Source organism: Temnothorax longispinosus, chromosome 8 (assembly GCF_030848805.1).
Source record: "Temnothorax longispinosus isolate EJ_2023e chromosome 8, Tlon_JGU_v1, whole genome shotgun sequence".
NCBI classification, from domain to species: Eukaryota; Metazoa; Arthropoda; class Insecta; order Hymenoptera; family Formicidae; genus Temnothorax; species Temnothorax longispinosus.
The window spans coordinates 13893946-13920351 of record NC_092365.1 but is presented as its reverse complement, the minus strand read 5'-3'; the positions used below and the strand labels follow the sequence as shown (position 1 = coordinate 13920351).

Below are 26406 nucleotides of genomic sequence, written 5' to 3'. Positions count from 1 at the left end.
ATTTCGTAGAATTTATTTATATCTTTCTCGTTAGGTAACGCGATCTACAGTGTACATTGAAAGCAAAATATGATTAACGTAGTAGAGAATTGAATGGAACTTCGTGAAACGAAGCACGTAGTCAAAACCATTACTGTATCAAAGTAAGTATAACGCGAATACAATAGCTCTATATGTATTCCAATATACGTAACTTTAGATATCGTATTGATTTCCTTTCATATTAAGTTTCAAATTTTAAGTACCTCGTATCGAGTAATAAAATAAAGACGATTTGCGTTTCTACATATTTCGATACATATTTAAATTCTATGTACTATATCTCCGTGTTGAAAAGGGTCCTCGCCGCAATCTCGAGATTTACGAGGCATTGTTAGGGTATCATTTGCCAACGGCATGATATAATCGTCTATAAAATAGAAATATCGTCTAGTCTCTAGTCAGTAGATCGTGGCGGGGTCATAGTTCGAGAAATTAGCGTGTTCCAACGCTTTCTCCCGCGCCTCTCTCTCTCTCTCTCTCTCTCTCTCGATCTACTGGCTGCTCGGGCGGTCGTGTAATTTTGGGGACGTCGCTTTTGCTCGGTGACATCATCCCGTCCCCATTCCATTCCATTCGTTAATAATCGCCCGCTCCTTGCTGTGTACACACACACATATACGCACACAGAAATAATGCCGATTCTGCTCCGATGTGTCCGTCCCCTGACATCATCGTCCATCAGAGACTCCCGTATGCTCCATTTGATCGCCGAACCGGCGGCCTTCGAAAATAGATTCGTTTTTGCGTGCCGCAACAGACCTGACACCCTTGGATATTTCCAATCCGATTTACGGCACATCGTTAAACGAGAGAGGTCTGTTTGTTCTTATTAAATACGACGGTGATGCGCACACGCGCTCGTCTCGCGGCATTTGCGAGGGATATTAATTGAAATTTCCATACCCGCGGGAGATCTCAACGTGGATAAATGAAACGGCATTCGCAATTAATCAAAAGCATAGCTTTTTTGCCGAAGTGTCTTAATTAAAGTGAATACAATTGCAAACGTAATTAGAAATAGTAGCTAAACGAAAAATCGATTTTATCTCTCATTGTCTCCTGAAGTTTCACCGCAAAACTCTTTACGTATCGACACGTTATCCGTAGTAACAATCGAGAAGATACGAATCCTCGCGACAGTTAAAAATAATCAAAGGTGAATATTTATTATTCAACTCGACAACAGGTTAACGAAAGCGCGACCTATATCAGATAATTGCGGGAACAATCGCGGGTTAGCTAGATAATTTTATTATCTAGCTAACCATGAAGGTATACCTGATTCGCATCGTGATAGCATTGACGATCTAACGCGTTTAACGCGCCTTTTCTTTCTTTTTTTTTTTTATTATTATAACGCACCGTTACGGGCGTTACGTGATCGCGCTTACGAGACGCGGGCCGGAACGGGACGCCGGAAGTGAAGCGAAGCGTTTCGTATTAGTTCTCGTGGACAATGTGCCGCGATCGACCTACATATTCTGGGAATGGGGTAGTGCCGAGTTATGGTGGTGACGGCGACGGACCGATATGGTGGTTAAAGCGGAAACGGTAAATTTTCTCGGCAAGTTATTCCAACTAAGTACAGCACGGTCCGCGGTGGAAATAACGTTCTCTCCCTAACAAAACGCCTGCTCGTCAAGTTTACGGGTGACGTCACTTGTCCACCATCTGCGAGACCCGCTTCACGAGAGAGAAAGAGAAAGACAGATTTGTCTTATTTTAATATTTCTACAAATAAATAACATTTAACTAAATTTATTTCGTCACTTTTAAATTCTCTATTTTAATATTTCTATAAATAAAAATGAGATATATGTGCAAACTTAAAAAAAAAAAACTTTTTATCAAATCCACGTAGGGCAAGTGGTATCTTAAAAGCTCTTAAACAGCATGATTACATGCAATAGATAATAGGTGTAATTTAACTGATACAGAATCTTTTTATTTCACAAACTGTGTTTTAAGTAACGGTACTTTAAATTGATAATAAAAATAATTGTTGCACCGATTGCCATAAAACCTATGTTTAACAGCGGTGCAAAACGCAAGGAATAGCTAATAGCGTTTGAAGCGTAAAAAAGCAGGAAGCATCGCAAAGTCATTTTGTATAATCAACGCGCTATTAAAGGCGATCAATGTCGCTCGTGATTTACCGGTATCATTATGTGCAACCGAAATTAGAGAATGTCGGTACGCGTAATGACATTCTCAGTTTCGTCACGACGATAAAACGTCTATGTGACTGACCCTTAATAGCGGTGAAAGATCCGGCGAATACCGTGTGCCACACACCTTTCGATCGTTCATTACTCGAACGTGCCATATGCAATTAGCATATTTGACCCCGCGACTGACCCCGCGGGAAGTAATGGGATGCGTAATATATCCATTTCTACTTATATTTCGAAGGTCGCTGCCATAACTGGAATTAACATGTCTCCTGTTTTCTCAACTTCCTCGGCTTCCCTTGAACGAATAAGCGGTAATAATCCGACGATTTTAACGATCGCAAGATCACGATAGCCAGTCATGACTGCCATGAGAGTTTCTCACATTTAGCGCAGCTTTTGTAATCATAGAAATTGCGGTTTACGAAATTATAATTTCTTATTCCACCATTGTCCTAAATAAAGAAAATTAAGACATTAAAAATTATGTATTTTAGTATCCCAGAGACGGAGGTCGTCCAAATTGAAATTTTCTTTTAAAGCGAAATGTATTTAAAACTGAGCGGCTATTCTATCTTGCGGAAATTCTGTCACTAAAAAAATTGTAATCTTCGATTATCATATTAATGTTGCGACATCAAAGTGTGACCGCTGCTTTTCTCGAACACAATCCCCAGTAGCTGTAATCTTTCCTTAAACACCTTGCGGCATCATTAAAGACCGTCGTAGTAGGGTCGACGACAAAACTAATACAAAAGATCTCCTTTGACTTCTTCTTAAGCACACTAAGCCCTAAGGTACCTATTTGTCAGGCGTGTCGTCCCTATAGGTGAACGAGTCGAGGGTCGCGGCAGATACTCGAGGCAACGAAGTAAAAAGACCACCTCCTCGTTGCGACGTTCCGCCTAATAACGGTTCTCGAAGCTTGGGAGAAGCTCGGAGCCGTGGTCGCTCGTATTCACGTGCCAGCAGCGGCGGAGATGCTCCTCTAATCGAGAAAGTCTGGCGGCCACGAGTAGACGGGACGGCAAGATGAAAGAAGACTGCGCGGTTCTCAATTGCGCGTATGCCTCTAGCACTTGACCTATCGACTAAACTATGCGCGGAGCCGAATTCTAAATCTAAAGGGTCCACCTACGTTCGTCTTAATTCTCATCGTCTATTTTAGACTTTAGTACCGGAAATCGCGAATCAAAATGAGAAACTATTGACAGAAACGTTTATTATAATCAATATCACGATATTGATCATTCTCAAAATATTTATTTCGGAATGACATACATATATTACAGAAAAGATTCGTATTTCAAACGATTACTAGCATGTGCATCGATGCTAGTAATAGCATCTATTAACGATAGCTGTGATGATAGGGGATGTGTTCAGTATCTCCTACTTCATTATAACAGTAACCGTGTTGATAACACGTCCATCAAAATCCGGAGGGTGTCAGGTAAGCGACGGAAAGCATATAGCGCGATGATAATACACGTAACATTATCTCGAGTCTCAATTTTGAGCTACACGTATGCAACGAATATGTGCCCGTATGGCCATGTCCACTGGGAAAACTAGGCCGTTTAGTTTGCGCGAATCAGCTCAAGGTCCGCGCTCGCCGATTTGCGACCAGTCTCACGCGGCGAGAGATAACGAGAATTGCTATCTTTTACAGTAATTGCGTTGTCAAGCGACGCCCAGAGGTGCGAAGTGACACCCCAGACGAAGGTCGAACTCGTTAATCGAACGATTCTACCCGCTTGTACCTTTAATCGGTGATTACACGAACCTACCTTGGGCAGACGGACCTTTTACGGAGAAGATACGTTTGCGTGTATTAATTGGAAATAAAGCAATAAATTTACACAAACGGATGTGTAATGTACGCAAACGCGAATTACTTGGTCATCGCAGACGTACTGACCCAGTGGTAGATGACGAATCCTTCTAATCAGTATACCGAGACTAGACTACTGATAATCATCGTTGCATTGACGGGGAGTTTTTTTGGAAACCGGGAACTCGCTGTCGAGCATCGGGTGCTAATTAAACACAGCAGACCGTACGATGAGCCGCCACATGACTTTCTAATTTCCTGAGAGTAATGAGTGTTCATCAGCGAGATGCTCACACGACTCTCGATAGATGCTCAGGATATTACCTATCGTAAATAGCTAAAAATATCTATTGTACTTAATAGCATATGAGAAAATTTAATTGTTAATCGTTTAGTTTTGTAACACAAATAACAAATTACAAGATCGCGTTGCAAAATACAAGTTATTTTCAATATCCTTTCTGATGCTCGTGCATAGACGATCGCCTACGAACAATATCAAATTGATATTATTTCGCTTAATTAATCCGATACCACGCAAACTCTATCGATCTGTTCTGATCGGTGAATTTATTGCGGCTGAAGTGACTCTCCTCAATATGCATGCGAATGCATGCATCGTCTCAGGGGTATTACAAGGCCACCCAAGTGCAACGTTAATGCCAAGGCCATGAAAGACGAACATATACTGACGACGCAAGAATAGTTTATAGTTTCGAACTCGATGATTTCCGCGCAGTAATTAACTCTGGTCGACGCGCGAGCAGTCGATGACTTCGTATAATTTAAAACGATTCTAATCGAATTCTATCTTCGCGCGAAGCCGATCTCTGCACCGTTCTTAATAGCCTACATAGTTACGCGCCGTAAATATATTACTTGGAGCTGGTTTCGCCAACGTCGGTTAACTTTAACCTCAGCTTAATTGATTCTTAACAGAGTGGAACTAAAATTATCAGGAGGAGTTAATTGAACTATGATTAAAGAGAAACGACGACGATGGCAAAATCTTAATCCCTCGTTTATCTATAATGGTTATAATTGAATGTTGTTAGTGAATCTTTCTTTTTCGCAGACTAGCAACGGATCAGATTTGCCATAAAATATGTACTCCGTAGGTACCTATCTCTAATTAAGTTATATTCGCTAGATTGCATTACGAAAATAACGTAACGATAACGAGCGTTGCTCACTCGCTCGCTCGCCGTCGTAAGATAATTTTATCCGTTAACCGTATTAGACTATGCCTATTTATTCTCATCTATATCAGTCTCACGTATACATATGTGTGTAGATGATTGTAACGAGAGCCCGAGACGCCGAAGACATCCCGATTAATTATAATTGCCTTTCCGCCATCGATCTTCACCTTATGCGATAATGCTCCTCGATTTCTCTTAACGGGGCCAGACATAATGAGTAATTGTTTTCTCCAGTACACATCCAATCCCAGGGATTGTCAAAACAATACACGTACGCTATGCGATATCGATGTGAGTCTATTTGTAGAGTTCCCTGTCCGCTGCTGGGTGAATTAATAGATCTTACACATATCGCTAGCGCCGGTTCTCTCGCGTTATTATCGGCAAAAGCCCTCAACCGCGAGATCGTTGTGTCTGTTCCGCGAATGGCACAACTCTGCGGTGATGACGGAGTACATTACCGCACCTACACGATAGCAAGACGATTCGAACTCGTGTCGTTAAACTCTGAATGAATGTGCCGCATTCGTGAGTTGCACGTACCGGCTTTGAAAAGGCGGATACTTTTGACGCCTCGAATACATATAGGGTTCTGAATATATTTTAGGGATATCTGTCTCCGCCGTAACTATCTCGATTTAACGTAGCTCGAAAAAAGCGTAGATGCAATCAACGCCAAATGTTGTAGAGCAGATGTCATTTAAGGTACGTATTAACATAATATTTCTGGGCTGTCAGAATATTGAAAGTTTTAGCGAAATTAAAATTCTAAGTTTGATAATAAATTTCATATCTCAAACGTAATAAGATGACTCAAATCTTTTTTACTTTGTTTAATTATATCACTGCTATTACTTGATATCTCCTCATTCAACACGAGAAATCTGAAATCCCGGCTGATTACTTCGTCCGCGTCAATTCATCTCATTGTTACGACACCGCCGGCGTATTCTTAGGTACTCGTAACGCGCGGACCACTTAAACAGGGATTCGCTTGTGCTTTATCTCCCGGACGGGCGCGGTGGGTGCGCGGATGTTCTCCTCGGCAAATATAAAAACACGTTGGTGGTGGTAGATCGCGCGTATGTTAATTATCGTGTATTACTACACACCCTGATAACAGCCCGCGCAATCTCGTGTCGTTAAACCCTCAATGAATCGAGCGCATTCAGGGAAACTAGGCTGCGTCCGTGCTCGACATCGCGAACTTCCGAATGAGTGTCGAACCTCGCTTTATCGGCCACGACTTGACCTCCACGCAAATCACTCGCTCGGATTGTATCGAAAGCGACATGTATCGGAAATGACTTGACAATAAACCAGTAGCGAATTTAACCAGTTATCCCCAGATGACCTATTTTTGTTACATATGCAATTATTCTCTTAAGCTTTACGTAAGTATAGAATTTATATCAGTAAATATTAATCAGTTTGATCAATATTTATACACTGTTGAAAAAAATTTGAACGTATCTTTTCAAAAATGATGGGAAAACTTTGCCGTGTAAAGTATTCTCAACTCTAACAACAATATTTGCTAAAATGCTTAAAATTTGTGATTAATGCGATAGAAGTGCAATCTGACAAACAATTTCTTAACATCGAAACATGCGTCACGTTGATCGTTCGCGTAAAACGAAATAGTTTTTGACGACACCGTTAACGCACTATCTGATATTACGCGTTGCGATATAAAATTACAAACATTATCCTGTAAAACTCGAAACGAGGTCGTTCGGGTCGAACAAATAATTCCGCGATATTACTGATACGTTACGGATAGCTCACGGAGCGTATTGCATGTATCAGTCTCTAATCAATTTTACTGTTATGAATCGATTCACGCGAATAGTGCAAATATTGCGGTGTAGAGGGAAATTGATTCAAATTGCAGTGCGTGCTCGGCGCGATAACTCGTTTGTTAGGAATTTCTGATGCAACAATCGCGGGATGGAAAGTGAAACGCTAATAATCGGCGGTGATTCGTTGCGCCTTGCCACCGAGAACATGCGACTTCTCGAAAGCCCCTACGGGTCATCGTGATTCAACCTCACGTCTTTATAAACTTTCAATGGATCCGTTACGTTCGAAGAAGTCTACGGACGTCATGCATGTGAAAAGAACTTCCTCCTTCGTCTCTAGCGAACTTCGACTCAAAGTGTTAACTGAAGGTGTTTAATACGCTGTCTCTAACCATTTGCCAATCTGTCAAAAACTTGAGAAAATTAATTCTGACATGGTGAAAATAAATTTTATATTTAAAGAAAAAGATATAATCTTTTTTAATTAGGTGCAAAAATTAAACCTTAATTTCATATATTAATTTTAAATTTAATTTTGTACAGTCTAAAAAAATTAAGTTTATTCGCTTTTCAGATTAATCTCAACGTTTCAGAGAAATATCATTTCGACGCTACGTTTCTCGATTCTATCGTAATGAATATTCCAATAAACATCTCGAGTAAACAGTTCGCAGGTAATATCGTATTATTCATACTAGTTACGGCCCACGAGCCGGTATGTCATTAAAAACTTGGAACTAATTCGTCACGCTCTGAGAAATTCCCGAGCATTTCGACGCAAATCGTAGACGACGCTGAAGCTCAGCGTCGAATCAGCGGTGCGCGTTAGGTATCTGCTTACGCGCTCGGTGTAATTAGAACGAAAATGCGGGATTTGAATGCTCGATGAGACTCGAGGAGCAGCGATGAGGAGAGAAAGGGCGAGAGGTTGTATCATTAGTAGTCTGACGGCTTCGTCGGTGACTGGCATTCCGTCCTCTGGCCGCGGAACAACGACGTGCCCTCTTTCACCTCGTCGCCGCACTCGCCGCGTCGTCTTTTCTTCTCTCTCATTCCCTCCACTTCGTTTCCAGCTTTTACGTGCCACGAATCGGGGCCCCACGAGCATGGCCTATTCTCCACGCGACGCGTATAACAAACGCCCGTAACGATTGTCCCGCTGAGATGCGAAGCGTATAATTATAATATGGGCCGTCACCTCGAGCGTGCGATCGTTGACAATATCGACCCGATGGCCCATTCTTGTCGAATGTACAGATCCAATATCTTGAATATGTTAGGGTCAACCCTCTATTGGGGAGCGATCTGCTTGAATTGAATCTTTGTCGTGGAGAAAGGGATAAATTGATCCAGCCTGCTTTTGAAAAAAAGACCTTTGAAATCTCTCTTTAAAACAAGTAAGAATTCTGCATTTTTAGTCTAATGTAAGTGCATGAATTTAATTTTATTATTTACTTCCGTCTAATGTTAAGAAACTTTTTATGTGTATCTATTTCTTGGATATTTTCATATTTTTCTTCCCACCGTAAAAAATTAATGCTGTTGTTCATACTTTTAATATATTTTATATTATTACACGTTATTAGGGTATTACTGTCAAGAGCTCGAGATGAATCAAGTAATTAAAATGTCGCGCTATTTTATTACATTTAATGAACAAAATGTGCAATGGTTATTACGATATCAATGCATACATCGGTTCATCATTTAGAAACCATTTGTTTGTCGTTTTGCGTCATCATCCTGCTAATCGCATTATTGAAACTAATAACATTTACGCCTAAGTGCAAGCATATTAACCCTAGAACACCACACACCCATGTATGTTTTAAAAATGCCCGCTTTTTACAATAAAGTGAAAGTTTGAGAATCGAAGTAATAAGGTAAATTAACTTTTGTTCTGTTTCTACGATTCCATGCTTTGCAGCCTCATCTACCGTTTAGTAGACGTATGACTACACTCAATATTAGAGGTGCTAAACACAATGTGGTGTTCTAGGGTTAAATTAAATTCGTGCATAATAATACTTATAATATTCTATAAATACAACTATTTCTCTAATATAATCTCAATTTATATTCATTTATATTCATATATCACAAATATCTCTTGCTTTAATATCATCTTACTCTAACGATTTTTTTCAATCTTCGGGCGGAAACCGGAGGAAATTTAAAACGCCTAATTAAAATTTCTCGCATAAAATATAACTAACGTACAAATGAATAAGTTGCTGTTTCGTTCCGCGAAACACTGTAGCCTTTTGACGTTGGATCAAATCGCGATTCTGCCGCTCTGTCAGAGATCCTCGCACTTTCGTTCTTTCGTCCGTACGAAATTGCGTTGCAACGCGAGTGAAAAAAATTGGATGTATAGTGCGTACCTCTCGTAGTACCGGAAACGCGCGACCGGATGATCGATTATCGAATCATTCTATTGCGCTATCACGACCGTAAAGGTTTCGTCTGTTCGAATGGTAACGGTACCATGCCACTATTCACGGCTCGAAACGTTGCGTGGGTTGCGTGCTCATTATCGGGCGACTCGTTATCCGCTGTCAAGGGGTTCACGGAGGGATATAATTTATGGAATCATCGCACTATCGAGTCCCTTAACAAAAGAAAAACGCGGGATCTACGAGAAATTCCGAAAAATTCAGAAATCCAGATGCCCTCGAGAATTTCTCGCACGAATGCGACCACATGTAACAAGGATCGGATTACTGAAAACTGACACGCGCAATTGTATATTGCCCTGCCGAAAATATCTTCCGGCTCGCGAGGAAATCGCGTAACTAGTATTTCGGGATCTCAAATGTAACTCGTACGCTCTATAAATAAGTTTTAAACATAATCGTATGTGGGTAATCGAACGTAATTTACAGCTGTCTTAATAACAGTATATAAATCTAACAAATTATGCTCATGTGTATCTCAAACATGAAACCATGATTTATGATAATCTTCAAGTGTCTCACATCTATGAAACATATAAACGGAGCATTCGTTCGAGATGTTTGTGCGAGTTAAAAAGCGTGTAGGAACAGAGACCGGGAGAGCGTTCGTCGATCGAGGGACGATTTCGACACAATTTCCGTCTCGTAGAAAGCAAACCAGACCAGACCGCAGACGGAGTATTCTCTATATTGGATGCGGTGACCGGAAAGCGTACCCGAAATAAAACCTGCATCACCCTTTCGCATTAGCCGTTAGCCAATCCCTATTTATAAGATATTATGTTCGCCGTAGTGCACACACATGTCCACTGCCTCGGAAGAAAGATAGAAATGAAGAAGGAAGAGGACAAGAAAGAGATCGTCACGCACATATGCCTAGCATGCGTAAAACGCGCGCACGTCGATGGTTTAACGTGGCACGCACATCAACGGCGTGTTACACGACTAAAAATACCCCCAGAAACCATCTAGATAAGTCTCGAAGACCCGAAGGGGGTCGGGTCTGGTGGGCGGTATATTAATGGACTCGAATCGGCCAGAAATCAAAATTATTGTGGGCGTGCACGGTGGTCGGCACGCACCATCATCACAGAAACCACCCGAACGCAACCGAGTCGGAAGCTCCGGCGCGGGATGTCCGGCGTTATACGCCGACGCATCAAAAAGAGGTCCTTTTTCGACAATTTGTAATGAGCGAGATTTCAGATTACCCGTTTATTGAGTAATAACTAAATAATTCTCGATTTTTATTTTACAGACTCTCTTGCAATCCCCAGGAAGCAATTACTTTCAAGCCCAGTCATATCTATTCACACATCTTTCAAACTATGACACACGCGATGTTGTTATCTGGTTTCCGTATTACCTGTACATATCCGGATTTTGATAATTTTCCTGACAGTCATTTTTTTGTCAGTGTAAATCAAAATAATAGTTAAATCGTGTATATATTTTTGTCTTTCCTTCAAATTAGACAAAGATAGACATATAATTTAGTTATTAGTTTATCAGCAGATACCTTTCTGTTGAAATATTAACATAGTACCGGTGTTACTATTTAACACATCCATATCATGTTAAATTAACACAAACATTTGAGTGGACCGTTTTACACATGTTATTCATGTTATATTTAACACAAATTTTCTAGCTGTGTTCATATATAAGAATTAAACGATAAATTGATGACAATGTATGCCAGGAATGGAGTCACGCTGTTCAACAAATTCTCTCGCGTTCATAGGCGTCGACAAGCAACACGGAGCTTAACCGTGCCGTTGCCTTGTCGTAGCTATCGAAGCTCATTTATATTGACCCTTAAATTTCTCCACGGATCGGTGACGCGGCGGAAGGAGAGTAACGAGTGATTCAAGGAGAAACGACAAGGATCCTTGTAGTTGCCTATCTGGTTGCGCAACGTGTGTTCGCGTATCGTACGCGTTTTATCTTGTGCAACCGGCTTTTCCTCTTTTTCCCGTGATTCGGCATTTCAAAAAACCAGCCGCCTCGTTGCGAAAGGAAGAACCGTTACTGCCCGCAACCTTCGACACGCATAAATAGATACTGATTTACGAATCAGATTTATAAATACGAATAAACTCCACGAAAAAAGGAGAGCCTTAATGCATTATACCTTTTTTTAGTGTAACTTAATGATTGTTAAAACAACTAATGTTTAGTTAACTAACTAACATGTTTCTCATGGAAACATTTTAGTTTCTCTAAAATGGATAAGTATTAGAATAAAAGGCCATAATGAAAAAATAAAATATATTATGCATACTTGTAAATGTTTCTATTTATTAAACTTACCCCCCCTTCTCTTTCTCCAATTAAAATCCCGATTTCTGTTAAAGAAAAGTTGGTAACCCTGGATGCATTATTTTGATGTCACAGCGATAAAATTTTAAAGCGACATTTCTCTCGACTATCCTTGGCATTTAACGACAGCTCGAATTAACTAAACTTCAATTTGTGAATGTGAACGAAGCTTTTAGGAATGTGATGATTATTCGTCTTGTGTAATACACAGCCGTATATATTTGAAAAAATTCTATTTTAGGAGATGTGTACAGTGTGTTTAAAACTGCATGCATTTTTATCTAATCGCGGAATAATTACTGGATGCGATAATTCATACTTCGTGCCTTACGCACACAGTTCATTATATATTTATATTTGCAGTTTTCTTCCGATGGGTTCGCCTCGCGCGCGGTTTTCTTCGCGAGAATGCACGTGTCGGCGTCGCGCACAAATATGTTTATCAAAGATTACGTCACATGCACGCAAGTTTAGCCCGTTAATTAAGTAATTGAGCTTGATAGGGCGGAGAGGAGGGAGAGACCGCTGTACGGGAGGTCAACCCGCATGAGAAAAAGCGTTTCTGTCCGTGTGTACCTTAGTCATCCTCTCTTCCGCTTTCCCTGTTGGAGTTTCCCTGGAAAAATGCATTAATCGCCATATACCTGAATCCCACTCGTGAGGAAATGCGATACTTGACCCAGCCGGATTGTTACCGTCCATAAGTTTGTCAGTCTAGTCAGCGTAGAGGACAGCTGGCCTTTAACTTCTCTCTCTCTCTCTCTCTGGATGGAGCCTATATTTCGCCGTGTAACCGTGCTATAAATATCTCATATTCCCATATTTACGAAGAGAAACAGCAAATAAATCCCGTTTCTTTGATGATCTCGCCGTAATCAATCCTCATTTGCAAATTTATAAATAGCAATATATTCATCGATAAATCTGCTTCTTCATTTCGTAGAAAAATACGAGAGTTTCATAGATAGGATCTTTATCTCTCATCGCCTCTAGCGAATTACGTCATTCATTATAAAAAAGAGATACAGAAATGACAAGTACTCCGAGCAAGAAAAATTAATGATCGCGGCGTTCACTTTTAAAACGTCAATTTAATATCTCGCTTAACGCACATTAATTAATGACCCAAGTATTAGTTGTAATGCCAACGCCCAGGTGCGCGATAATAACATTTCGTGCACGCGGTTTGCTCAACTCGGTAATGCGTAGGAAAATCCAGGGAATGCGATTATCGGTCTTCGAATTATAGTTGCTCAAGCAAGCAAGAACGTTTCTTTCGCGTTGCATAACGAGCGTTTTGTTATATCGTCGTGTTCAATCCTTCGTTTCTCCACGACTTGAATGTGAGGCACTTGGCATTTTTTCCGCTCGTCGTCGGTGTGGGAGCGCGATAAAGCCGTTAACGTATTTACATAAGAATCCTTATCGCACGGGAGCCATCCGAGTATCTGGCAAGCTTTCAAGTATGCCGATGTTTACTGGTAAAATTAGCGCGCAATTAATCCGCGATTAATGCCGTGGTCACTGGTCACCAAGCTACCGAAGCTCGTTACGAAGGACGTCCTGTGTCGAAACGTTTTTGAGGAATAATTTTTCCGCGACGTCGCCTTTGACTTCTCACACAAGCGTGACCGATAGTGCGTTATTATGAAACCTTCTACGTTACATAATCATGATTCTATAAAATATTTATAATGGTATCGAGTTTCGCGCTGTTTAGCGCCATCGACGCCTGCTGATTCATGTTTTGATCTTTACACTCGGCGTATATTTTTTTTCTATGTAAAAATCGATCTTGTGAAATAAGTGCTGAATATTTGATGAGAAAATCGTCTCGGCGTGAATCATAAGACTCAAGATACTTACAGTCAACGCTATAAAGAATTATTTATTCAAGCTTTGTTAGATAAACTATTTCGAACTTAGGATAGCGATTTCTACAAAAATTTAATTGTGTTCTGAATACATATTAATAACAGTCTCGCATTTTTATTATTATATTTATCAACATTTTAATGAAGAAGAAATGAAGAAAAATATTCTCTAGAGATACTCTCTAGAGAATGATTAAGACGATCTGTTGGTTCGTAACATCTGTTTCACGCTTTCGCGTTCCATACTACTCTCGCGCTGCCGAATGTGCGAGCCTCAGAATCGAAACAAGACGGTCCAACTCTCGTTTATTCCGAGCAAAACCGCGGAGAACGAGGGAGACACGATTGTGGCGTTCCCGTTTCGTATTTAGGCCGAGCCCGCGTTCGTGGCCTGTGATTTCTCGCCGGCCGGCGTGATGAGAAAACGAGATCGCACAAAATCATCGTGACGAGGACGGCGGTTTCCCTCCCTCGCCCTTTCGTTTTTCATGATATGTCTCATTTACATGCGCATTCCTATGATAGCGATTTGCACAGCTGCGAGTGAGAGACATCAAGCCTCGGCCTCGATGCGCGGCGGCAGCCATGTAAATATCTTTTCTTCGCAGGCATTTTGTCTGTATTTCCCGTGTCGAGAGAGAGAAATAGAGAGAGAGAGAGAGAAAAGGAGGAGTAGAGTAAGAGAGAAATAAGGCAGTCGTGACGTGACTTTGTGCAAGCAGCATTCACACGTTTCACTGTTCGATCGACGAAACAGCGCAAGGAGAAGTGAACATTTCCGCGGTTTGCGCAATTCACTCGCTAAAGAAAGAGAGTAAATTTACTAAGATCTTTTCATCCGTCTCTTACGTACAATTTCATCATATTTTCTTAACGGAACCAGCATCGCTCCGCTCGATAAATATGTCTGGAAAATTATCTACTTTTTCACTTCAACGGAGTGTGGCTTTGTAAAAATTAACGAATGTAGAGAAAAACTTGATTTGATTGCGTAATTCTAATTGAAGCAATAGATCATTTCTTAGTCTGTGATTCACAAGGCGATTAGATATGGATATTTTTACAGTAGGTAGTTTTGCCTCGCAATAGTATGAAGCACACGTTGTGTTAGTTGCGACCGTGCGAACATTTTGTGAGCGATTTTGTGGCTGGGACTTAAAGGAACCATCAGCTTCCCGTTCAGCTGTCGTCCGAGAATTTTAATAGGTCGGACCCGCTGAAAGGTCTTCTCGGCATTGAATTTATTAGCATTCGGTTTATTTGCGAGAGGAACCAAGGCTATACGCGGGAGATTATACGAATGTTAAACGAGATCAATCGTTTTCGAGCAGGCATCTAATAAAGAATCGTCGTGACAAACAAGAAGTGTTTGCAATTCGCCTCCGTTTTGACATTCCGCGTTTCATAGAGCTCGTAATGAAGCGTTTCCATGAGCTGATAAGTGCGACAACAAAATACTTATACGCCGAGGCTATCGCCGGTTTATCGAGCAAAAGTATGTCATAGAAATCTGTTTTTTTTTCTGATTTCTATATTCTGCAGTGTATTCCTACATTCTATTATTCTAAATATTCCCATTTCGGTTCTATTCTGGATTATACCTAAATTTCGAACTACTTTTTTCCAGGAAAAATGCGTAAGCATAATTGATTTAATTATGACAGTGGAATAACTAACAATTAAAAAATTTTAATTAATTAAGTTGAAATGATGACGATAAAATTTCGTTCAGTAATTATGATCGTCCATTTATTAAATAAAATCAAAATTGTGATAATTGAAATATCTCTAATTGCTTATAAAAATGAGCAAAGGTTAATTAATTTTATTTTAAAAATGTTACGATATCAATAATGCTATACCGCAATTACTCCAATTAGACAAAGTTAACTGCACCTACTTATAGCTTATAATCATATATATATAGCCATTTTGTCAAATTATCATGAGAACAGTAAAGATTATTTTTTTATGACAGCAATCTTTGAGAAATTTTGTAGACCGGTTAGAAATCGATATCTTTGTGAAAGAAAACCTTACGCAGGACCGTGTATGTTAGAATGGCGCCAAGAGCACGATAACATTTGAGTTCAATGTACGAGTGATACGGAACTGATGATAAACGAAAGAAAGAGCGATAAAAGCGTCGCGACGCGGTCGGGTCGTCAAGGACTGGCTCGAATTTGAATTGATGATTTGATAGCGGTGATATACGGGGCAACGCAGTCGCCAGCGTGATAATTTGGGTGCAACCGGTCCCGATGACGAACATTATTGTCCGCGAATTATGTTCGCGATCACAGTCGTAGCTCTGCGAAATCTTCAGCGTGATTACAATATTCACGCGGAAATAAAATGACTGTATCGGCAAAAAAAAATTGAATTAAAAAAATGAAAGTGTAACAAAATACAAAATATATAATAATCCAAAATAGAACCGAAATGGGAATATATAGAATAGAATATAGGAATATGCTGCAGAATGTAGAAATCATAAATAGAAAAAAATCAGATTCCCATGACATACTTTTGTTTATTGCTCGATAATCCGGCGATAGCCTCGGCACGTGTAAATTTAACAACAATAAATAATTAAAAAATAATAAATAGTCACAAGTGACTTATTTTTCTTGTTGTTTCGTGCTAGCTCGCTCAAGGATTAATAACGAAGGGCAGGCGGTACGTATTTCCTAATTCCTAATTCGTCTACAAGTTTTCTCACGATCGCAGTCACGCACGAAACGAGTCGGCGCGGCACAGTCTATGCGGCGGTGTACGGTGGTCTGTCCGCCGGGATAAGAAAGAAAAGAAGCCGCTCCTATTATTATAAAAAGGAATAAAACGGACGAAAGCATAGGATACGCGCCGTTGAGAGAAAAGGCCGCGAGGAGCATTCCTGCGAGCAGCGTGCAGTTGTCAGAAAGCTGTGAATGTCGAACTTGTCGCTGTATCGACCGGCCATCGGCCGAGCCGCTTCGGCGTCCCGACTCCCGACCATCTGCCTTTCTTGGCCCTTCTCTCCTACCTGAAACACGCGTTCACCTGGCCGATCTCTCCCCCTCATCCTCTCCCCCCCTCCCCGCGTACCTCACCATCACCTCCGCCCGGCGATCGGTCTCGTTCATCTTATTTTCGGGCCATTCAGCCATCGCCACCGGTTCTCCGACGGGCCACGCTTCTTCGCGGTACCTCACGTGGAGAATTCTCAATGGAATTCTCTTCGGCGGACGCACTTTTTGCCAGACTTCCTCTCTGAACGACAACTGCGAGGATCCCCGTTTTCCCTCGCCCGCTGCTCGCCCTAAGTACGGCCTAAGATACCCGTTTGATTTTTAATGGCGAATTACGTAATCGCTGCACGATGGGGTCGGAAACGAGGCGCGAGTGAAACTGAAAGCCGCCTGATGATCGTGCGGAAGTGGATATTGCATGTTCTTAAAAAAACCCTCACCAAATTATATATTATTATATTTCTGACTCCGGATCTTTTCGGTAAACCTTATTCGAGAATATATTTATAATCAATTTTGTTATTGATTTGACAATGGAAATTATTTTTCTGTGTGGTCTCTCCGTCGTTATCTTGTTATCTATAGTTTAAGACTAATAACATTAATCGTTCTGAAACAGAGAGTGGAAGAATTTCTTTAAAGTCTGTTCAAGAAGAAAAGATAAACGATTTGCTCGTGCGCACCCGTCATTTTATTGTTTTGCTTAATTTGTTTTATAACTTTCGATCGGTTTTGGTCAATCGAGTTGAATTAGCGCGATCAATACCGTTCTGCGACTTGACGATCAATTCGAGTGACGCGACCGACTCGCCCCGGCGCGACTGCGATGTCTTCCGGTGCGTAGGTACACCAGGAAGCGTAATTAAGCTTTTTTTTAATACGTAATTGCTTCTTCCGCGGCAGCGATCACGACGTGCTATGCTGCGCTCGCCGATTAGTCGTACAATGGTGGCTGTTATTGCTCGCAACTGTTGATGCAGCAGAGAGGTTGAGGCACTCTTTTTATTCCGCGTTTGTTTTCAATCTGAACACTCACAGGACGTGATTTTTTTATATTTCGGCCCCGAAGCATTTCTGGCGTCCGCAAGACGAAAAAGAAGCGGGGTCTAAATTACATATTTCGACGCTACTTTCATTACCGTGATCGATAAAACAACATTCATAGGTCGTAAAACAAACCGGTCTTATATCGTTGTAATAAAAAACATTTTTTATTATATTAATTAGAGATAAAGCTTCCAGGTAACGTAGATTGAAAGTACGATAGCGCGTAAAACTTCTTAATTGGAAAATGGGACGTTTGAAGCTACGTTCTCGCTCCTTTTGCTTTTGCTCCTCAAGAATTGTTTATTTCGTCGCGCGCCGCACGAGCTGTCGCGCGTCGATGAATGCAGCCGATCGAGCGCGCGCGATCTATATTCGAATCGACAATGCAAGGCACAATCTCGATTTTTCCTGGCGAGTAATGAAACGCGCGAGAGAGATCACCGTTGCTTTTTCTCTGCCGTTCCCTCACCTCGCCACGCTAACGTAATGATGGCCTATTACTCCTGTTACCGCGATCTATTCCACGCTATCATCATAACGCAACGTGCGCCTCTAACGCGGTGTGTCCGTTACAGAAACGACGCCTTTGAGGCGCGATAATAAATGAAGGGTTTCGCAATGGGGAGGGTTCTTATTCAGGCTCTTACCCACCCGATTTTTCAATGTTTGTCCCACGCAGGATGACAGCCGGGACGCTAAATGTCCCAATTTTTAGAGAGCAGAAATTTTAAATTATTTTGACAGTAATTTTGCGACTTTATATTTTCCCCATGTAAGCAGGAATTATAATAGTTCCACTTAACGCTCATAACGCTTGTGAGCATCATTCGTCCTTGTTTAACCCAATGTAAAACCAATATTGCTAAATTTTTTTGCTAAAGATATCAGTATTGATCAAAAGTGGGTAAATATCTTGGAAAGTGCAAAAAAAAGAGAAGCTACGTGATTTGAGCATTTCACCATTTAACGCATTTGTGGAGTACGCGTTTGTGGAGTATTTTCCTACGTGTCATTATAAGGGCCGGTTGCTCCAACCTGCTGATAAACTAACTAATAATTAAATCATATGTCTGTCTTTATCTAATTTGAAGGAAAGACAACAACATACCATATACATGATTTAACTATTAGTTTAGTTTACACTGAGAAAAAAAATTTGTTAATTCCAAAAAATACTTAATTAGTCCGATACGAGCAACTAAACATTAGTTGAACTAATTAATTGTCGATTAAAAAATTTTAAAGGTTGACATGAATGCATTATATCTTTTTTAGCGCAACTTAATAATTGTTGAAACAACTAATGTTTAGTTAACTAACTAACGTGTTTCTCAGTGTATGAACAAGTTGGAACAACTGGCCCTAAAATGAATAAGTATTTAGAATAAAAGGCCATACTAATAAAAAGATAAAATATACTATGCATACTTGTAAATGTTTCTATTTATTAAACTTATCCCCCCTCCTCTTTCTCCAATTAAAAGTCCCGATTTCAGTTAAAGAAAAGATGATGACAACCCTGTAACCATCCCAGCGCACTGTTTCTATCTCTCACTTATTTCTTTCACTTATCGTCGATTATTAATTCTAATTGATATTAATTTAATTGATGTTAAATATATGAATTAATATTAATTTACGTTAAATTAATTGACGTTAAGTGTAGAAATCATGCGATCCATATTTATATATACACCTTCGTAGCAAGAAATAAAATATGAAAATCAATCTTTTTATCATTAGAAAAACATGTGTTTATTTTAAAGGGTTCAGATAACGGGCTCAAAAATAAAACGTTTGATTTTCCTGACGCGTAACACAATAAATATTCGAGATGGATAACAGACAGATAACAAAATGTTATCAGAAACGCTGATAAATTTTGTTTCAAATGTTAAAGTGTCTGTTTGGAGGAGCGCGTTATCGTGGAGCTACACCAATTCGATCGAAAACAAGACGCTCGCATCCTGTCGCTTTTAAAGTTTAAAGCAATTCACTCGTAACGCTAAGGGAAAATCAGAAACTCCGAAAGGCTTTCAACAATTTTATGAAGATTACGGTCGACGTCGATCGGACGACGCGGAGCACTGAGCAAGTGGACTCGGGATCGAGAAACGAGAATCGAGAAAAGAGACTCACCCTGCACGGCGAGAAGGAGCACCAGGAGACCGAGGATTCGCGGCGGCAGCATTTTTCCTTCGTCGAGTCGTTCCACTCGTGCGTTCCTTTTTCTTTTCTCCCGTTTCTCTTTAAACCACTTGACAACCAATGGCACAATGCGCTTTAAACCACTCTCCCGGCTCCCGTCGGATCGAATCTCGCGAAGGTGAGAGAATTCCTCGCCGGCGGTCGCGCTCGTCTCGGATATCCTACGCGAAGATCGCGCGATCGACGATAACACGCGCGCGGGGGCGAGGAGGAGATGGAGCGATGGATCTCGAGAGAGACGCGCGCCCGGCTCGAATCGCGACCAAGATCGAACGCACGCGCGGCGTGGCGTGGCGAGTGGCGAGTGTATCCGTCACCGTGTTACCGTCCTTCTCGCCGCCGAATAGCCGAACGGTAATCGAGCTCGACACCGAATACAAACTGAAGACTGAGGCGAGCGAGGTGGACGCGCGCGGTGCGCGGTATCCGAAGAGCGAGTAGAGCGACGGCGGAATCGCGCCCCCGGCTTTTTACGGGGACCTGCGCGGTTCGGCTGCGCAGTCGCCCGGCGAACCTCGGCGCGCCGCCGCGCACGTCTTTTACTGCGTGCATGTAATGTGTTTGGGCGCGACGCGTGGATGTGTGTGTGTGCGGACGCGAGCCGCGCACCGCTCCACGTGTGCGCGCACGCGCTCGCGTTAAGGTTTGCATTGCGATTCATTTAAACATTCGCGAATTCTAAATTTCCCCTGATGACGACATACTGAAAACCCTGTCGATGTACGTTGCACAAATGTACGTCCAACTTTTAATTTCGAGATATCAGTTCGCCGCGGAGACGAAAATCGCATTTAAAATTCCACTATTTTTATCACCGTTATCTCTTATCTCTGTATCGCGCAGACACGCGACACGCATGATCTTAGATGACGCCGCGATAGAGCTAAATAGATCTTTAACAAGATCTCTCGATTCTGGAATGCAATTACGCCTGTATCGATTTCTTATCGATGTCACGTTCCACTCTACTCGTTTCCGCGTGTACATACGCTCGTGCATAAAAATGTACGGACGTTAGAACGTTAAAACAGATTTTCTCCGATTTCCTCAATGTCGAGCTAGACGGGTACCCTTTTTACTCTTTGCCGTCTCTTATTTTATCCACCGTTCTCAGATAAAATTGCGTTTCAGAATCAAAGATATTTAGCAACTCTATTCATTCTGACAATAAAAGCCACGTGGATTTTCCTCAGATCTATTCGCGTACCAGTTCGTTTAGATTTTGTCACAGATTACTTCTTTCAGTAGCCGTCTAATGCTAATGTGCGTCTCGATTCGAGATAAATCCGTCACGGTCTTCGTCAATGCCAAAGTTGGCTGTGAAAACATGAATGTAAGTAGGTGTAAAGTTTCTCGCGGTCGCCCGCTGCGACGCATAAGCGACGTAAACGCAGCCGGCATGCCAACAATCGTTTACGTGCGTACATATGGGACCCGATTTGTACGTGACGAATGTCCCGCCTCGCGGTCTTCTCGTCCCATTCGCGTTTATCGTGTAAAACACAATGACGACGTTAAGCACTCGATTCCCGCTTTTCTATCTAAATAAACGTCGATGCCACTTGGACGGGATGCCACGCGAAGGACGTGTCCGGTGTCCTTTCCCTCCCGAAGGTCCTATCCGACATTCCTCTCTTACATCGCGATCCGATTGCTCTTACAAGAAGGAAACGTGAGTCACGAGATTTCAACACAGAAGAAACGATTAGCTTGACGCTCGGTTAACAAGCAGATCGTAATGTCATAATTACCTTCACGTGAAACCGAGACTTGCTAATTAATTGACGACGCAGAACCGGTCGTTTTATTATATAAATAAGCGCGCGTTTGCTAAATTAATTTTTCTCTTTCTTTCTATATTTTTTCAACAACTGTTATAAACACCCTTCTTTTGAGAGTTGATTTTTACGTCATTTTTTCCCTTAGAGAATAACAGAACTTCCCTAAAGAAGGTGAACGAATTGAAAAATTAATTTTTAAAGAAAGACAAGATCTGCTTCAAAAAACATGCGCTCTTATTTATAGAAACAGAGTTACACGTCGTCAAATATTAAAGATCTAGGCTACAAATTGTTCCCAAATTTTTGTAAATTCTCGTTAATACGTTAGGATCGCGTTAAATAATTTCTTTTTTCATGTCTGTTATAAATTACTGCTTTCGTTCTTGATCTCTCTATTTTGTGAATAAATGTAGATGGTTGAGGATCGTGACAAAACGCGATATATCATTGTTGATTGTCTCGTGCTAAATATATATACATATATACTACATATAGCGATCAATTATGATAAATAGACACGAGTCGTCGCGACGGTGAAAAAGTTTCTCTTTTGGCGAGGGCTATACATTAACATGTAGCACGTTGTCATCGTATTGTACAAGCATGACTTATCAACGCAACGGCGTGACTAATGCACCACAAAAAAATAGTGATGTCATGCAGCGGGAAGGTGCAATTTGGTGATGGCGGTCAGTCGACTTACCCGTTTCGTGTGGAACCGCAGGACCGTCTGCCTTTGTTCTTTTTTACGAGAACCACCAAATCCGGTTGAGGTCCACGTGTTTCTTTTTTCCGAGAAAGTGCTCGAGGACATTTCGTTTTTCTAAAAATCACGAAGGAAGAATTACTTTTCCGTGAATTACCTTTCACCGAAAATAAATATGTGTTGTCAGGCCATCGGGAAAGGAAAACATTGTTATTGACCGCATATGCGTGAACGAGACATGATTCACTCGGCCGCAAATAAGCAATCGTGATTAATGTGATCCCTACGCGGAGAAACACATATGGAATATCGCGCGAGTAAAATTAACGCTTGATTCGATAACCTTCGATTCGCTTCCTGAATTATTCTCAATGCGCAGCGCATTCGAAAGAGAAGTCGGTCTGTTTTAATGTCGACCATTTATAATTTACACCCATTTTAATTAATTCATCAATATATAATCAAAAGTAGTTATACGTTTAACATCAAGTGAAATTTCTGCTTGAATCAATCTTCGAAGTGAAACTCGAGATTCGAGCAGGAAATCGATTCGAGGTAAAGAAATGCTTCGTTTCTCCATTTTCCTATATTTCTGAAATTTCCACGGGAAACCTACTACGCGTCAAGTTTCACGGAGACAATCGTGTTTAGCCGTGCGCTGATAAAACGTGACAGAAAATATTTGAGATTTATGATTGTCAGGTGAACGGTGCCATGCACATTTCCGTTAATTATATGTGCCTATGATAACAAACAGGGCCCTCGCTAATCAGCAGTTATCGTACGCATGGAACAACAACGTAAACTGCGAACGCTAGTAAATTTACAAATATATAGGAAGTATAAAGATTCATCGAGAGAAACAGGTACGTGCGTTTGCGTTTAATTAATATTTATCAAATCGTGCGTCGCAACTGGGTTTTCCCAGGTCGTAATTATTGCGCTTAGATATAAAACAGCGTTGTAAATTACCTTGCAAATATGATGCAGTCCGCACTGTAGCGGGAAAAAATTCTTTGGACTGCGCATTTATTAGATGTCTCTTTCCTAGCGACAGACAAAAAGCATGGCTGATAAACTGATTTCATTTTTTTGTATAGATAAGAAGGAATAAATGTAAATATGTATGTACATACGTGCATGCGTGTGGGACTGTGTGCGAGTGTCCGCAGGGTATCGAGCTCGAGTTCGTGGGATCAAACCGATCAAGTCCAAACGTTGTGCTCCGCGGAGACAGTCATCCTTGCAATTGCGGGAAAAACTGATTTGAACTATTTGAAGCGCAGAAAGGAACATGCGGCGCCATCCAGCAGACCTCCCTTGCAACTAATATCCAAATTAACCGCGTCGATAAGATGCACTTCAGTCAAAATCAGCACTTATCGATGCAGCGTCTCCGATCGAGATTCACGATGAATCAGATTCAACTTCGAGAGACGTCCGTTGTTCGAAGCCGACGCTGTCGTCGCTGTCAGCCGTGAAGGATCACGTCGCCCGTCGCCCCGCCGGCCCCGGTGCCCCCGGTCGCCCGGTGTGCCCCACCGTTCGCGATACTCGCTATGCATTGGCGAACGCGTCGGAACTCGGGACAAAGGACGCTTTCGTATACGCGAGCGAAGGGACGCCATGTTCATTTGTCAACGGACATTTGTCAAGGTGTTCCCGTGCGGAAGGAGCGAGCGGGCCGCTTGCCGTCCGCCGCCGGATAGAAGCGGATAGAAGCCAGGGCCAGGGGGCACCGACTCACCGAGGCCGGTCCGTGGAGCGGAGGAGTCCTCTCGTCCCAATCGTCCCGTCTCGTCTCGTCCCGTGATGGAGAGCGACGACGCCGCTTCCGCCGAGTCGCGGAAGCGCAAACGCGAGGAATACGAGATGCAGCTGTTCGGCTTCCATTCCCGAGCCGTATACGCGACTCGTAAGTCGCTACCTGCATAATATGCATTCTAGAACTCGACGCGCGACGCTTTTTTTCAGACCGCGCTTCGCCGACGGACGCGCCGGAAGGACAGGGCCCGTAGAGGGGACGCCGACCGTTGCGGCGGGATCCCGCCGATCCCGCGTCCTTCTGCTCGTCTCGCCGCCGCTGGATGGGTGTACTCTGGTTTCATGTGGCATTCGATCATGACTAGAGTCACACTCGTCCAGCGACCGAGATGCTTTCAACGGATTTTTCGCGAGGAGGGGACGCGAACGCGGCGTCTCGCTTCCGTAATTAACGTCGCTCCACGAGGACCCTACACCGGTGGGAAGCGTTGCCTCTCGACGAACGCATTCTTTGTCTCGCCAATCCTTTCCTGTCTTATTTTCGTAGCATCCTTATGCGATTTCTTTAGTTTTTCTCTTACTTCTCTAATTTTTTCATGTTTTCACGAGTCATATACAATTGTAAATGTCGCAATATAATTGCTCATATTTACCTAGAAAATTTATTGAAAGAAAAAAGCAAAATTACAACTCGACAAAGCCTTAATTTTATTTGAGAAGAAACGAAATTTTTTGAAACTTAATAGTTTAGCTTTTAACGTGATTGTAACCTTAGATCTTTTGTTCACTTTCTGTGAAAGACTACTGTTGCATCAAGTGTTTTTATATCCATTGTTTTAACTGGATGTTTCTAATTTATGAAAAATCATGAATGACTTCTCATAGTAATCTCTCTCTCTCTTTGGTCTGTTATAGTCAAGAATATTGTGATGGAAAGAATACAGTCTAGGAGCAAAAAGTTATGTGAGACGTTGGAAAAAATATATAAACCAGATTCAGAAAACTTGGCCGTGCTAAAGGCAAACGAGGAGAGACTTGTAAAAGCGTATTATGCAGCCTCGGTGCCTTATTTGAAAAATATAGAGGTAATTGCTTTCATACTCCCTGAATCCATATGTCTAATTATATTTTATTAGGTTATGCCTATTTTGCATCTAATTGTAAGACATATCTTTGAAGTTAAAAACTTTAAAGTAAAAATAGTGAAGAAAGTTGTAAATATGACATTAACCCATATTTTATTATAAACAGAATATTGTGAACAAATTCATCGCTGTACCCGACAATGTTCTGGCGGACGAGGATAAACTTCAAGGAGTGCAATACACGGAAGCAGAGTTTGAGTGCATGCGCGGGAAACTGGAGGAATTCCAACAGAGAGCGAAACGAGTACGTATCGCGGTTTTAATCATAACTGAAAAAAAAAACAATCGTTGTTTTCGCTATATGTAAATGCTATTCAAGCATTATGTAACTCTCGTGGTTTTTCCAGGCGACTATATTGAACGCGGCATTGAAGGAGGAATTACAGCTCATAGAACAATCTTCGATCTGTGCGGACAATATCGATAGGCTGAGTCACATAATTGAGAGCGGGATTGCGTGTCCGGATATCAGTGACAAAATTCATCAATTAGTCGAGGATTACAAACGGTTCAGCGCGTTATTCGAGGACGGGGCACCTGTGTCGCAAAATTCGCTCTACAATAGGATCGATGATCTCAACTGTACAGACTGCGATATGGATACCTTATAATTGTACAGAGAAGAAATTATTTTTGCGACTCATCTTTGGATGCTTTGTCGCTGATACTGCCTTTCTAAGATTATTAGTATGTAAATAAATGCATTCTGCGAATGGTTTTTATACGCACGTTATATAAATTGCATATAATTTATAATTTTATTAAATACTTGTGGCATTATAAATATTAATGGCTTTTGTTTTCTTCGTTTTTCTCCCTTTTTTAAGTAATTTAGTATTCTACGGAAGGGTTACTTGGTATGATAACTTTTATAAATTACGTAAATTATTTAAAAGTAATTGAATGTTATGAATGCTTCAAAATGCAAAGGACCCCGCAACGGTCATGGGGGGTTTTGGCTCCCAGTCAAATTTGACAATAATGTAGGATAATGTAGTTCATAACATGCTGATAAAAAGTGTCCATAGGCACCAAGCCCAA

The 26406-nt window shown here is 41.4% G+C and overlaps 2 protein-coding genes across 3 annotated transcripts in view; one reads left to right on the top strand and one right to left on the bottom strand.

Moving 5' to 3' along the window:
* LOC139818172 (lachesin) overlaps positions 1 to 22573 on the bottom strand; it is a 60674-nt gene extending 38101 nt beyond the window's left edge. Inside the window, exon 1 of one of the 2 annotated variants that reach the window (XM_071786750.1) lies at positions 22454 to 22573. Coding sequence is in view for 1 of the 2 variants with exons in the window: in XM_071786749.1 (XP_071642850.1) it covers positions 19901 to 19952 (52 nt within the window). In the remaining variant the exon portion in view is untranslated. Of the gene's footprint in view, positions 1 to 19900; positions 20420 to 22453 lie in introns of those variants that run through there. The other variant, XM_071786749.1, reaches the window with a different exon arrangement.
* Positions 22574 to 23945: 1372 nt separating this feature from the next.
* On the top strand, positions 23946 to 26149 carry LOC139818175 (uncharacterized). Its single transcript, XM_071786757.1, has 4 exons — positions 23946 to 24371; positions 25136 to 25305; positions 25472 to 25609; positions 25713 to 26149. The coding sequence occupies exons 1-4, from the start codon at positions 24269 to 24271 to the stop codon at positions 25974 to 25976; spliced, it is 675 nt and encodes a 224-aa protein (XP_071642858.1). The 5' UTR covers positions 23946 to 24268; the 3' UTR covers positions 25977 to 26149.
* The last annotated feature ends 257 nt before the right edge of the window (positions 26150 to 26406 follow it).